Below are 14,664 nucleotides of genomic sequence, written 5' to 3'. Positions count from 1 at the left end.
ATGTTGTTTGCAAATATCTTCTCCCATTCTGTCAGTTGTCTTTTGGTTTTGTTAACTGTTTCCTTTGCTGTGCAAAAGCTTTTGATCTTGATGAAATCCCAATAGTTCATTTTTGCCCTTGCTTCCTTTGCCTTTCGCGATGTTCCTAGGAAGAAGTTGCTGCGGCTGAGGTCGAAGAGATTGCTGCCTATGTTCTCCTCAAGGATTTTGATGGATTCCTTTCTCGCATTGAGGTCCTTCATCCATTTTGAGTCTATTTTCATGTGTGGTGTAAGGAAATGGTACAATTTCATTTTTCTGCATGTGGCCATCCAATTTTCCCAACACCATTTATTGAAGAGGCTGTCTTTTTTCCACTGGACATTCTTTCCTGCTTTGTCGAAGATTAGTTGACCATAGAGTTGAGGGTCTATTTCTGGGCTCTCTATTCTGTTCCATTGATCTATGTGTCTGTTTTTGTGCCAGTACCATACTGTCTTGATGATGACAGCTTTGTAATAGAGCTTGAAGTTTGGAATTGTGATGCCACCAACTTTGGGATTCTTTTTCAATATTCCTTTGGCTATTCGAAGTCTTTTCTGGTTCCAAATAAATTTTAGGATTCTTTGTTCTATTTCTTTGAAAAAAATGGGTGGGATTTTGATAGGGATTGCATTAAATGTATAGATTGCTTTAGGTAGCATAGACATTTTCATAATATTTCTTCTTCCAATCCAGGAGCATGGAACATTTTTCCATTTCTTTGTGTATTCCTCAATTTCTTTCATGAGTACTTTAAGGTTTTCTGAGTATAGATTCTTAGCCTCTTTGGTTAGGTTTATTCCTAGGTCTCTTATAGTTTTGGGTGCAATTGTAAATGGGATTGACTCCTTAATTTCTCTTTCTTCTGCCTTGTTGTTGGTGTAGAGAAATGCAACTGATTTCTGTGCACTGATTTTATATCCTGACACTTTACTAAATTCCTGTACAAGTTCTAGCAGTTTTGGAGTGGAGCCTTTTGGGTTTTCCACATAAAGTATCATATCATCTGCAAAGAGGGTTAGTTTGACTTCTTCTTTGCCAATTTGGATGCCTTTAATTTCTTTTTGTTGTCTGATTGCTGAGGCTAGGACTTCTAGTACTATGTTGAACAGCAGTGGTGATAACGGACATCCCTGACGTGTTCCTGACCTTAGCGGAAAAGCTTTCAGTTTTTCTCCATTGAGAATGATATTTGCAGTGGGTTTTTCATAGATGGCTTTGATAATATTGAGGTATGTGCCCTCTATCCCTACACTTTGAAGAGTTTTGATCAGGAAGGGATGCTGCACTTTGTCAAATGCTTTTTCAGCATCTATTGAGAGTATCATACGGTTCTTACTTTTTCTTTTATTAATGTGTTCTATCACATTGATTGATTTGCGGATGTTGAACCAACATTGCAGCCCTGAAATAAATTCCACTTGGTCGTGGTGAATAATCCTTATAATGTACTGTTGAATCCTATTGACTAGTATTTTGGTGAGAATTTTCACATCTGTGTTCATCAAGGATATGGGTCTGTAATTCTCTTTTTTGGTGGGATCCTTGTCTGGTTTTGGGATCAAGGTGATGCTGGCCTCATAGAATGAGTTTGGAAGTTTTCCTTCCATTTCTATTTTTTGGAACAGTTTCAGGAGAATAGGAATTAATTCTTCTTTAAATGTTTGGTAGAATTCCACTGGGAAGCCATCTGGCCCTGGGCTTTTGTTTGTTTGGAGATTTTTGATGACTGTTTCAATCTCCTTACTGGTTATGGGTCTGTTCAGGTTTTCTATTTCTTCCTGGTTCAGTTGTGGTAGTTTATATGTCTCTAGGAATGCATCCATTTCTTCCAGATTGTCAAATTCGTTGGCGTAGAGTTGCTCATAGTATGTTCTTATAATTGTTTGTATTTCTTTGGTATTAGTTGTGATCTCTCCTCTTTCATTCATGATTTTATTGATTTGGGTCCTTTCTCTTTTCTTTTTGATAAGTCTGGCCAGGGGTTTATCTATCTTATTAATTCTTTCAAAGAACCATCTCCTAGTTTCATTGATTTGTTCTATTGTTTTTTTGGTTTCTATTTCATTGATCTCTGCTCAGATCTTTCTGATTTCTCTTCTCCTGCTGGGTTTAGGCTTTCTTTGTTGTTCTTTCTCCAGCTCCTTTAGGTTTAGGGTTAGGCTGTGTATTTGAGACCTTTCTTGTTTCTTGAGAAAGGCTTTTACCGCTATATATTTTCCTCTCAGGACTGCCTTTGCTGTGTCCCACAGATTTTGAACCATTGTGTTTTCATTATCATTTGTTTCCATGAATTTTTTCAATTCTTCTTTAATTTCCTGGTTGACTCATTCATTCTTTAGAAGGATGCTGTTTAGTCTCCATGTATTTGAGTTATTTCCAAATTTCCTCTTGTGATTGAGTTCTAGCTTCAGAGCATTGTGGTCTGTAAATATGCAGGGAATAATCCCAATCTTTTGATACTGGTTGAGACCTGATTTATGACCCAGGATGTGGTCTATTCTGGAGAATGTTCCATGTGCACTAGAGAAGAATGTGTATTCTGTTGCTTTGGGATGGAATGTTCTGAATATATCTGTGATGTCCATCTGGTCCAGTGTGTCATTTAAGGCCTTTATTTCCTTGTTGATCTTTTGCTTAGATGATCTGTCCATTTTAGGGAGGGGAGTGTTAAAGTCCCCTACTATTATTGTATTATTGTTGATGTGTTTCTTTGATTTTGTTATTAATTGGTTTATATAGTTGGCTGCTCCCATGTTAGGGGCATAGATATTTAAGATTGTTAGGTGTTCTTGTTGGACTGATCCTTTGAGTATGATATAGTGTCCTTCCTCATCTCTTATTATAGGCTTTGGCTTAAAATCTAATTGATCTGATATAAGGATTGCCACCCCAGCTTTCTTCTGATGTCCATTACCATAGTAAACTGTTTTCCACCCCCTCACTTTAAATCTGGAGGTGTCTTCAGGTCTAAAATTAGTTTCTTGTAGGCAGCATATTGATGGGTTTTGTTTTTTTATCCATTCTGATACCCCGTGTCTTTTGATTGGGGCATTTAGCCCATTAACATTCAGGGTAACTATTGAGAGATATGAATTTAGTACCATTGTATTACCTGTAAGGTGACTGTTACTGTATATTGTCTCTGTTCCTTTCTGATCTACTACTTTTAGGCTCTCTCTTTGCTTAGAGGACCCCTTTCAATATTTCCTGTAGAGCTGGTTTGGTGTTTGCAAATTCTTTCAGTTTTTGTTTGTCCTGGAAGCTTTTTATCTCTCCTTTTATTTTCAATGATAGTCTAGCTGGATATAGTATTCTTGGCTGAATGTTTTTCTCGTTTAGTGCTCTGAATATCTCATGCCAGTTCTTTCTGGCCTGCCAGGTCTCTGTGGATAAGTCTGCTGCCATCTAATATTTTTACCATTGTATGTTACAGACTTCTTTTCCCGGGCTGCTTTCAGGATTTTCTCTTTGTCACTAAGACTTGTAAATTTTACTATTAGGTCACGGGGTGTGGACCTATTCTTGTTAATTTTGAGGGGGGGTTCTCTGCACCTCCTGGATTTTGATGTTTGTTCCCTTTGCCATATGAGGGAAATTCTCTCCAATAATTGTCTCCAATATACCTTCTGCTCCCCTCTCTCTTTCTTCTTCTTCTGGAATCCCAATTATTCTAATGTTGCTTCGTCTTATGGTGTCACTTATCTCTCGAATTCTCCCCTCATGGTCCAGTAGCTGTTTGTCCCTCTTTTGCTCAGCTTCTTTATTCTCTGTCATTTGGTCTTCTATATCACTAATTCTCTCTTCTGCCTCATGTATCCTAGCAGTAAGAGCATCCATTGTTGATTGCACCTCATTAATAGCTTTTTTGATTTCAACTTGGTTAGATTTTAGTTCTTTTATTTCTCCAGAAAGGGCTTTTATCTCTCCAGAGAGGGTTTCTTTAATATCTTCCATACCTTTTTCGAGCCTGGCTAGAACCTTAAGAATTGTCATTCTGAACTCTAGATCTGACATATTACCAATGTCTGTATTGATTAGGTCCCTAGCCTTCGGTACTGCCTCTTGTTCCTTTTTTTGTGCTGAGTTCTTCCCTTGTCATTTTGTCCAGATAAGAGTATATGAAGGAGCAAATAAAATACTGAAAGGGTGGCAAGGACTCCAGGAAAATGTGCTTTAACCAAATCAGAAGAGACCCCAAATCATGGGGGGGAGACAGGGAATAAAAAGAAGTTCAGAAAAAAAAAAAATTAAAAAAAAAAAAACAAATAAAAAATATAAAAAAGAAAAAAATAAATGTATATTAGATAAACTAGTTAAAGAACGTTAAAAAAGAAAAGGGTAAAAGTTAAAAACATTTAGCAGAAGAAAAAGAAATTAAATTTAAAAAAAAATAAGTTAACCGCAAGACTAAAGAATCATGGGGAGAAAGCCATGAGTTCCGTGCTTTGCTTTCTCCTCCTCTAGAATTCTTCTGCTCTCCTTGGTAGGTGAACTTGGTCTTGACTGGATTTCTTATTGATCTTCTGGGGGAGGGGCCTGTTGTAGTGATTCTCAAGTGTCTTTGCCCAAGGTGGAATTGCACCGCCCTTACCAGGGGCCGGGCTAAGTAATCTGCTCGGGTTCGCTTTCGGGAGCTTTTGTCCCATGAATGCTTTCCGTAGAGTTCCGGAGGACGGGAATGAAAATGGCAGCCTCCCAGTCTCCGGTCCGGAGGAGCCGAGAGCTCAGGGCCCCACTCCTCAGTGTGCCCTCAGAGAAAAGAGCCCAATCACTCCCATCTCCCCGGCCTCTGGCCACGCTCCAAGCTCACCTTGCCTGCGACCGGTTCAAGGTAACCCCAAGCTGAGAGCTCACTCCTTGGCTCTGTCTCTGTAGCTGGCTTCCCGGTCTAATACCTATGAACTTTGTGACACTCAGACACCCCCAATCCTTCCGTGACACTGCGGGACCTGGGGCCACGCTGACTCCACGTGGGCTTCACCCCGGTTTAGCCTCTGGAGCGATGTCCCTCAGTGGAGCAGACTTTTAGAAGTCCTGATTTGGTGCTCCATTGCTCTGCTGCTTGCCGGGAGCCGGCCCCTCCCCCTGCAGTCTATCTTCCCGTCGCTTTGGATTCACTTCTCCGCCGGTCCTACCTTTCAGAAAGTGGTCAATTTTCTGTTTCTAGAATTGCTGTTCTTCTTCTCTTCGATCTCCCGTTGGATTTGTAGGTGTTTGCAATGGTTTGTTAAGCTATCTAGCTGATCTCCTGCTACCTGATGTATTCTCAGCCTGCTACTTCTCTGCCATCTTGACTCCTCCTCCCACTCCTAGCATTCTTTAGCAATTATCTTGATCAGGTTTTTTGTTTGATTTTTACTCTCAGATGTGACTTTTTGTCAATTGGAATCTTACAGAGAACTGTGATATGCCAAAACAATAAAGTCATAACCTCTCTCATTAAGGGGTGGTAGTGAAGGGGTACAATTCTGTAAGACCTCTGATACTTTCGCTTCCCTTACAGACTAAATGATTGTGCACCTCCAAATTCACATGTAAATCCTAACCCCCATGTGATGATGGTATTTGGGGGTGGGGATGTGGGGAGGTGATAGGATTAGATGAGGTCATAAAGGTAGGGCCTTATGGTGGGATTAGTGCCCTTATAGGAAGAGTAAGGGACAAGAGAACCCCCCCTCCCACCATGGGGGTTGGGTTCCACATACTAACCTTTGGGATGACACAATTCAGTCTATAGAAATATCCTTAATATTTCAAGGTAAATGGTGTTTTGTATGGCAGCGTAGCAGCCTAAAATACCAAGCAAAGAACTATTTCTTTAAAAGACAATAAAGAAGACCATCTATTCTATAGAACTTTTTTTTTTTTTTTAAACTTCATTCACACTGGCTATCAACACAGAGACACTCATCCTATAACGTAAAATTTTATTGGGGACCATAATCTAGTAACACTAAAGCAATGGTTCTCAACTGGGGGAAATTTTGTCCTTGTGGATAATTGGAAATGTGTGGAAGGTACTACTGGAGAGAGAAAAGAGGGTAGGGATACTGTTATATATCCTACAGTGCTCAGAACTTACAACAAACAATAATCTGGTACCAAATGTCAAGAGCGCTGCTGTTGGAAAACCCTGCTCTAAAGATAGTAACTCCAAACTTGCATTTAAAAACCTCTCTTTTGCACCAACCCCACACTGCCCCAACTAACTTAGTACTCCTGAAACTACCAAAGTGAGGCTGAATAAGTAAACAATTATACAAAAAATAAGTTTATTATTAAGTTGAAAATAAATCTTTTCTTGATCTAATTATATCTAAATTTGATTTGTAAGGTTTACAGAATTCTTGTAATAGCAGTGGTTAAAATGAAAAACCCAAGATAAACAATAGAGAACTACCTCCAAATTACAGATCTATTATAATGTATTATAATAGAGTACAGCTAAATTGGTTTCTAAAATGTTTTAAAATTTTCAAATTTAGGTGGGTAGTGTATAAAGGTAAAGCTTAATGTTCATCTTGTCAAAATGTCACAAGTTATTTGTTATATGGATCAAAAGTGTCACAACTTAATTTTTAATGGATCCAAGTGGGTTATGTTGCTTTTATGGGGTTGTACCCTTCCCGTATCCAGTTTTAATGAGGGGTTTTTCTTTCTAGCAACGTCTGTTTTTCCTTAAATCCCCAAATCACTCACGCTTTCTTCTTTAGCTATAGTCTTCTTTAATAAAACCAACTTTGTTTTCACAAGTTAACATTTTCCTGTTTAAATATCCAAGATGATAATGCAAAGCACAAAAAAATGAAAATAATACCTCGATTGTTACCTGGTAAATTTTAGAGGCTTATTAGTCATTTTGGGTCATTCAAGTTAAAAAGAAAAAAATGAAATCAAGAAAAAAACAGAAACAAAATGCTTGAATGTCATTTTACTAAATCAGCCAACAGAAAACTTTCTTTCTTGGAGGAAGGGGTACTGAATTGCTTTAAGACTAGAACTATGTAATACTGCCTTTCAAAGTAATCATTTTCTTTCTAATTTCATTCAACAAATGAAGGTCTGATGTCTTGTATGTGCTATGTTTTAAATCTGACACAACTAATGTTCAGGGGGAGAGAAATGAATGTTTCTTTCTGAGTTAATCCTCCAAAAATAAGCATTCTCTGAAAAGTGAATGGTAGATTTTCTGTTTTGTTAAAATTGGTGATTCTATGCATCTTCACTATTAATCTACATGATTTTTATTCAACTCAGATTTTTTGTATCCCACATAAACAAAGCTTGATCATATAACATATATCTATAGTATTATATTAAATATAGAAATGTTTTTCTACTGTAATAAATAAAATTTATAATAAATCAATTACTTATTTACAGAAAGTTATTCCCGGAAACGTAAGACATGTTTCTTTTGTCGGTAGTACTATTGCTATTTTAAATACTGGTTTATAGGTTTTCTAAAGCAACAATAATATGCTCATGAAGCCAATAATCAGCGTCAATGCAATCACACTACAGTCTAAATTAAGGTCAAATTTCAGTAAAAACACTGTCCATAGCCAAGAACAAATAAAATATGCCCTAAATTTGTCTGCTCTCTCACTAATATGTTAAGAACTCTCAGAAGCTTGATGGTCTATAAAATCTGTTTTGTCATTTAATTGTATCAGATAATTATGTAATATATCACTGTTAATGTAGTCAACTCTGACATCATAAAGAACTATTGACTAGGATTTGTTTTTTTTATCTTGATAATGAGTCAGGCGCTCTTACTGTGTAATATTTCTTCATTTTATTGGCATTGTTAAGAACTCTTTAAAATTCCTTTCTCATTCCTCTTTTTCATTCTTATCTTACAGATCACTTTTTATTAAACTCAGTGAATTTTATTGCAAAATATTGTTGATATACAAGTTGAAAACACATACTTAGAAAAGTAATGCACGTTGCTATTCTTGTTACCTACCAAATATGTTTTCAGATTATAGAAGTTTAACTTAAGACTTTTATGATGTCACATTTTAAAACACCCTGAAAACACCAACTATAAAGATTTAATACTTTGTGTAATTTTTATATAGTATAGATATTACAGAAATTAAAAATCTCATTAAGTTAATACCTTTTTGGTAGCTTTGTGAAAATAAAAAGTAAAAATCTGTTTTTTGTTTAAGATTTTTGAGTACTTTCCTTCATATGACATGATTATATCTCTAGGTAACGTAGTCTGAAATTAAATCACATGGTTTACAAAATAAAATATGGCCTTAGTCTTTACAATTTTTAATAAATACAACTAGAACATCTAGCCTTGGTCTAGGGATCTGTTTCTGGAATTATACAAAGTTCAATATAGATTACAGACCATCCTATTTGTCAGATTTTCAAATCTTCATTGCTATAGGACTATAAAATTGATAATGAATCTGATTTAAGCACTAACAGTTTCTAACGAAGAAGTCGTTGGACGGTTTACAGCAAATAACCTCGCAAGGAAAGTATGCTTGTGGGCCAAGTATTTTTATCACTTACCAGCTCTTCCTGAAGTTGGGAGATGAGTTCATCCCGCTCTTTCAGCTGCAGCTTCAGCAGTGAGCATTCATCTTTCATTATATCCTACAAAAACATCAAAGAGACAGCATAATAGGCTTAGCCCTTTCACTTTGCTCTTGATAAGGAAAGTCAGCTTCACACAGTGGGAGATAATTGCATATGACTAATGAAACTGAAATTTTCTCTACAATGTGATATTTTTCATAATATATTCTAAGTTGCAAAATAAACAAGCTAATGTATCAGAAGATATTATTCTATATATATACACTTTTTAAAAAAATCAGTCTTTCTCTTTGATATTCATTTGTCCATTTTGTTGCCAATAACAGAAACTAGTGAATTATCCTAAGTTCTTTCTTCCCATTCTTGTGCATACATAGTGAGTAGAAAAAGACTATACTTTAAAAGAGATACTTTTAAAAAAAAAATTTTTTTTATAAACATATAATGTATTATTAGCCCCTGGGGTACAGGTCTGTGAATCGCCAGGTTTACACACTTCACAGCATTCACCATAGCACATACCCTCCCCAATGTCCATAACCCCACCACCCTCTCCCGGCCCCCCTCCCCCCAGCAACCCTCAGTTTGTTTTGTGAGATTAAGAGTCTAAAAGAGATACTTTTATCTACCATTTGTTCCCCTGCTATAATGAAATATTAATTCCTAAACCAGTTACCATGTTACAGCCTTTGTCTTTAATGACATCTCTCTAATATTTGTCCCTTCCCCTAGAGCTTTATCTTTGGGCATTTAATCTTCTCATTGGTCAAGTACACTCAGGCACTGCCTCTGTGTACACAATACATCCATATCTAGGGCCTATATTACTGTATGCTGGTAACTCTCAAATAAAATTACTTAATCAAGACTCCTCCACCTTCCAAGTGTCAGTCCACAAACAAAACTACTTATTGAGCATATACTCACATTGTCCCATAGACATTCCAGGGCAACTATCATCTCATCATTTCCCTCTACCTGAAAACTTCACTTCTACTTACTTCTCACACCTTCCTAGTTTCTAAAAATACTCAGGAAGCCATCCTATACTCTCAGTTTTTACTCACTCTGAACCAAATCTGATACCTATCTCATCTTTATTTCTTTATTACATCTTAGACTCACTCACTCTTCTCTAAACTCATGAACTTACTCTGGGTACTCATTGCTTCTTTCCTGGTTTAATGCAGTAAGTTTCTATCACATTCCCAATCTGCCAGAGATATTTGCCTTAATGGGGATAAATTACATTCCTTCTTATTTAACAGCTATCACCTCCTTCAGGAAAATAAAGAAGGCAACACTCTTTAGCACAGCATATAGTGCCTTTCATTACCTGCTACTTGCTTATTTCTGGAGCTTTAAAGTTTTAATTTCCAACTTTCTTAACAACCTTCACTCATTCTGAAACACAAGGCGTTTTATGTATCCTTGCTTTACACATACACAAGTCTGGATTATACAGTCTTCTATCCACAGCACCCCTCTCTTCCCACAACTGTGCTTTTAGAGGCATGTCAGACATTGCTCCTTATTCCACTAGAGAGGTTCCCCTTGTTGGCTGAGTAAGATGTCCCTTGGGAGTAAGGGCATGCTCCATAGCATCTAAATCATATGTCATTTCATGCAATACTAATACTTCACATGCTGTTTGCTTATTCCCCAGCCTCTTCGGAACATTTTCCCCCTCCACTTCAGCAAATAGGCTATTTCATTAGCACCAAACACTGTAACTAATGTGTATAAGCTCAAAGCCAGATTTCCTTCCCATAAAATTACCAAATATGTAATATAAACATTAGAAATCCCACTTTTTCTGAATCTGTTAACTGAACTGAACTGACAAGGAAAACAACAGCTAATGACTTAAAAACAACAACAACAACAGAATACTTGTTTATTTTGGTTTTTATGGTGTTAATAATTTCTACTTTCTCTAAACTAAGCAACACCAAACATATGATTTGGATTTACTAATTTCTTTCAGTTGTTTACAACCAGCTTGACTGGGTGAGGCTAATTAGCCTCCTTTTGCAGTAGGCCTATTTCTTCTCTAAATCATGTTTTCATAGAGTTTACACTCATTGTTTTTAATATTTATTTTCATAGATTTTAAATATTAATGCAAAGAACGCTTAGCCTGCACCACAATATAAAGGAAAAAAAAAATAGCAAACTTAAGAGGTAGCTAAAAGAATAATCCTGCTTCTTAGAATCTGAGATCTAGGATCAAATTGTTGGGCTTTCAATTAGCTAGTCCTGTGGCTCTGTGCTAGTAACTTTTGTGTGGAGGTTGAAGATAACAGCAGACCATAAACTACCTGATGGCAAATACCAACTGTACTAATATTTATATTCCCAAAGCCTTGCATAATATCTCACTTAATAAAAATTAATTCTTCTCATAAAATAAAATGTCATAGGTGAGTTCTTCAGGAAACAAATATTGAGGTGGGGTTAAGGGTGCAAATGGTTTACCAGAGATTAAACCCATGTAAAAAGAAAAGAAAAATCAGACTTGGGTAGGGAGATAGCTGGACCCAGATTCATACCTGAGGAGTCCTCTGTCAGCCAAACAAACAGATCCGGCGCCAAGAGCGCCTGTTAAAGGAATCACAGGTTGAGGGAAAGTGGGCAGGCCCTTATATCACTCCCTGTTCCATCATTGACTGGGGGCTGTCTCAAGAGCTAGATCTCAGCTGCTGTTATTTATTCTTTGTTTCAGATCACCCACAGATGAGATTGACTTCAGCTAGAAAGAAGAGGCAGGCCCTTAGGGCATGAGCTAAGAGTAAGAGGCAATCAGCCAACCACAGGTCTTCTTTACTGAAAGAAGATCTGGGCATCTGTCTGAATCTACTACAACTGTTTTTTATAGATTAATTATCAACAATATTTTTGTATGTTAATTATTTTGTTGATTGATTAATTTAAAACAGAAGATTCACCTATATTGTGACTAACAGGAATCATAAAAAAAAATTGGTTTTTCAAAAATACACTCACTTTATACAATTCTCTCATTTTCTTCCTGGGGAACTTCTTCAAGAAATTCATAATCTCACAGTTTTCAATCAGATAGGTGTAATATGTCATTTACATTTACTTATGGAATAATGCATTAATTATTTATGTCATCAGAAGCCAATTTTTACAAAAACATTTATGATGAGTATGCAATGGATCTTAGTTATTTAGATTTCATCTTTAGTTGTTATATATACATGTGTGTCAATATTCACAGAAGTATTTGTCTAATACATAAAATAAAATCCCTTGAACAACATTCTTAGCTTAAGACTAAGAGCAATATCCCCTCAATATTCTCACTGTGTTTGCAAATTTCTAGGATGTATTTGGCAGGATAATCTACTGAGTTAGAAATCATATTAATGTGTAGAATTAACTCGATTTTAACATTCTTGATTTTTCAAATAACCAGGTGCCGGGGTGGCTCAGTCAGTTAAGCATCTGCCTTTGTCTCAGGTGATGATCTCAGGGTCCTGGGATCCAGTCCCACATGTGGCTCCCTACTCAGTGGGGAGTTTGCTCCTCCCTCACCCTCTGATCCTATCCCCTGCTCATGCCTGCTCTTTATCTTAAATAAACAAAAGCTTAAAAAAAATTATTCCATTAACCTGTAGGCTAATGTAACCAATTTAACCTTGTACTTATTTAAATATTTATTTATTTATTTGAGAGAGAAAGAGCGCAGCAGGGAGGGGCAGAAGGAGAGGGAGAGAGAGTCTTAAGCACACTTCCCACTCACTGTGGAGCCTGACACTGGGCTCAATTTCATAACCCCGAGATCATGACTTGAGCTGAAACCAAGAGTTGGACTAAGCTTCTGCTTATTTAAATGTATATTATTCATTGATAGGAAACTGCAGATTTTAATAATTATGACATTTTCTCACTCAAGCACAATTAATTTTCAGGACTAAAATTCAATTCTATTTTTTTAATTAAATTATATTGTTTCTAAATTCAGTAATTATTTATAAATATGGAACTCACAGTGTGGTGGATTAAAGATAGCTACAAATATTTTGTTACTATTCCTACTGAAAGATGGAGACCAATGCTCTGTCCTTGGATCTAGGCTGGTTTTATTGTTTGACCATGAGGATACAATGGAATTAACTCTACATGACTTCCAGGACTAGGTAAGAAAAAGCCTTTCAGATTCCACAACTGATCTCCTACAATGCTCCTTTCTCAGGTTACTCCCTTGAAGAAGGAAGACAACAGCCATGCCAAAAAGTAAAACCACATGAACTTCTGTTGACAGCCCCCTATGAGCTGTGAGAGGATACCCAGCTTCAATTGCTATCCCTGAGAATGAGTCATTTTGCACATCTAGCCAAGTGGAGCTTTCAAGTGACCAAAGCCCACAGCACTATCTGACCATAACTGCCTAAATTGAATTATTCCCAAATTCCTGACCTGCAAACAGTGAACAATTAAAATTATTATTTTATACAATTAATTTTGGGGATGATTTGTTACAAACACCATAGCACATGTGGACAAACTCCAAATTATTATAAATAGAATTATAGGTGTAAAAAATGTATGCAGCTAGTTTTTGAACAGAATTTTTTGATTTATGATTTTTGTGATTGAAGTTATAAATAGTGCAATTGTCAAATAGCTCATTTCATGCATGAAAGGAAGATTTATGACCTCACTGCATAAGTTACTAGAGAAGCAGGCATACAGATATAAAAGTATTTACAGATTATCTTATTCTTGTACTTTTATTTGATAAATTTGGAAAGTTAGAGCCAGATACACAGATATTCAAGTAATTTGTCCCAAATTCACTCAGCTGACTTCAATCCCATATATTCTATAATTTATTTTTGCCTAGAATTAGAACCGAATCATTGTGTCAGACTATTATATAAACAGAAATCAAATGCCAAAAAAAGGCAAGTAGAATCCATAAATCATTTTGAAAATGACCTTATGCTGAAATTAGAAATACAGGTTAAAAAAATCACATAATTTCTAACTCACACACCTCCGGATAATTCTGCAGGTAAAATTATTAATGTAATTCTGGGCTATTACTTACAAACACATGACAAAAGTGTTATTAAGTCATCATGATTCTATTTACAGACCTCTGGAGGGCTTTACTTTATGATTTACAAGTTATTTCCTCATTCTTGTAAACAAAAAGGTCAAAAGATTTTTAAAAAATAAAGGAAAGAGACAACAACTCTATCAGAGAAAAGAAGGACAGAATGTTATGAACAAGTAGGAAAAAAAAAAGAAATAGGAATATGGCAGGAAAGGACAGCAGGGCAGAGATTACAAAACACAAAAATGTATAATAGTAGTGTATTTTGCAGCTCTACCTAACTAACTGACCTTTTATAATTCTTATGTTAACTGAGTTTTAAAGTAGTATGCTAGGGGCGCCTGGGTGGCTCAGTGGGTTAAAGCCTCTGCCTTTGGCTCAGGTCATGATCCCAGGGTCCTGGGATCGAGCCCCATATCAGGCTTTCTGCTCAGCGGAGAGCCTGCTTCCTCCTCTCTCTCTCTGCCTGCCTCTCTGCCTACTTGTGATTTCTGTCTGTCAAAAAAAAAAAAAAAAAAAAAATCTGTAAAGTAGTGTGCTTTCTGAAATACCTGAGCAGCTAGAGAAATAAAGCAGTGTAGGCATATAGTCATCTAAACAGGAGCATAAAAGAAACTGCTTTTTGAATATTGAAAACAAAGTCAGAGTGCTTGGGTGGCTCAGTTGGTTAAGTGTCTGCCTTTGGCTCAGGTCATGATCCTGTTGTCCCAGGATCAAGCCCCACATCAGGCTTCCCACTCAATGGGGAGTCTGCTTCTCCCTCTGACCCTCCCTGTTCTCATGCTTTCGCTTTCTCTTTCTCTCAAATAAGTAAATAAATCTTTTAAAAAGTGAGTAAAGACACCACTCTAATTCTTTATTATTTAGTTTGAAATAATTGAAAAAAATATAAAACATTTCAGTATTAATCATGAAAAATTGTCTTTTTATATTCAATTAAAAATATTCTGGATATGACTTTGTACATTCCCTTATGAGATGAG

The 14,664-nt window shown here is 36.4% G+C and overlaps 1 protein-coding gene across 2 annotated transcripts in view; it reads right to left on the bottom strand.

The window, feature by feature from the left end:
* CCSER1 (coiled-coil serine rich protein 1) overlaps positions 1-14,664 on the bottom strand; it is a gene marked incomplete at its 3' end in the record, with an annotated part of 1,225,861 nt that overhangs the window by 729,339 nt on the left and 481,858 nt on the right. For both annotated transcript variants that reach the window (XM_080796962.1, XM_080796963.1), the window contains exon 7: positions 8,566-8,649. In XM_080796962.1, coding sequence (XP_080653088.1) covers positions 8,566-8,649 — 84 coding nt within the window. The remainder of the gene's footprint in view (positions 1-8,565; positions 8,650-14,664) is intronic.

The sequence above is a fragment of the Martes martes genome, assembly GCF_963455335.1.
Source record: "Martes martes genome assembly, chromosome: 2".
Taxonomy (NCBI): domain Eukaryota; kingdom Metazoa; phylum Chordata; class Mammalia; order Carnivora; family Mustelidae; genus Martes; species Martes martes.
Note: the sequence above shows the minus strand (reverse complement) of the source record. Positions and strands in the feature narration are given on the sequence as shown.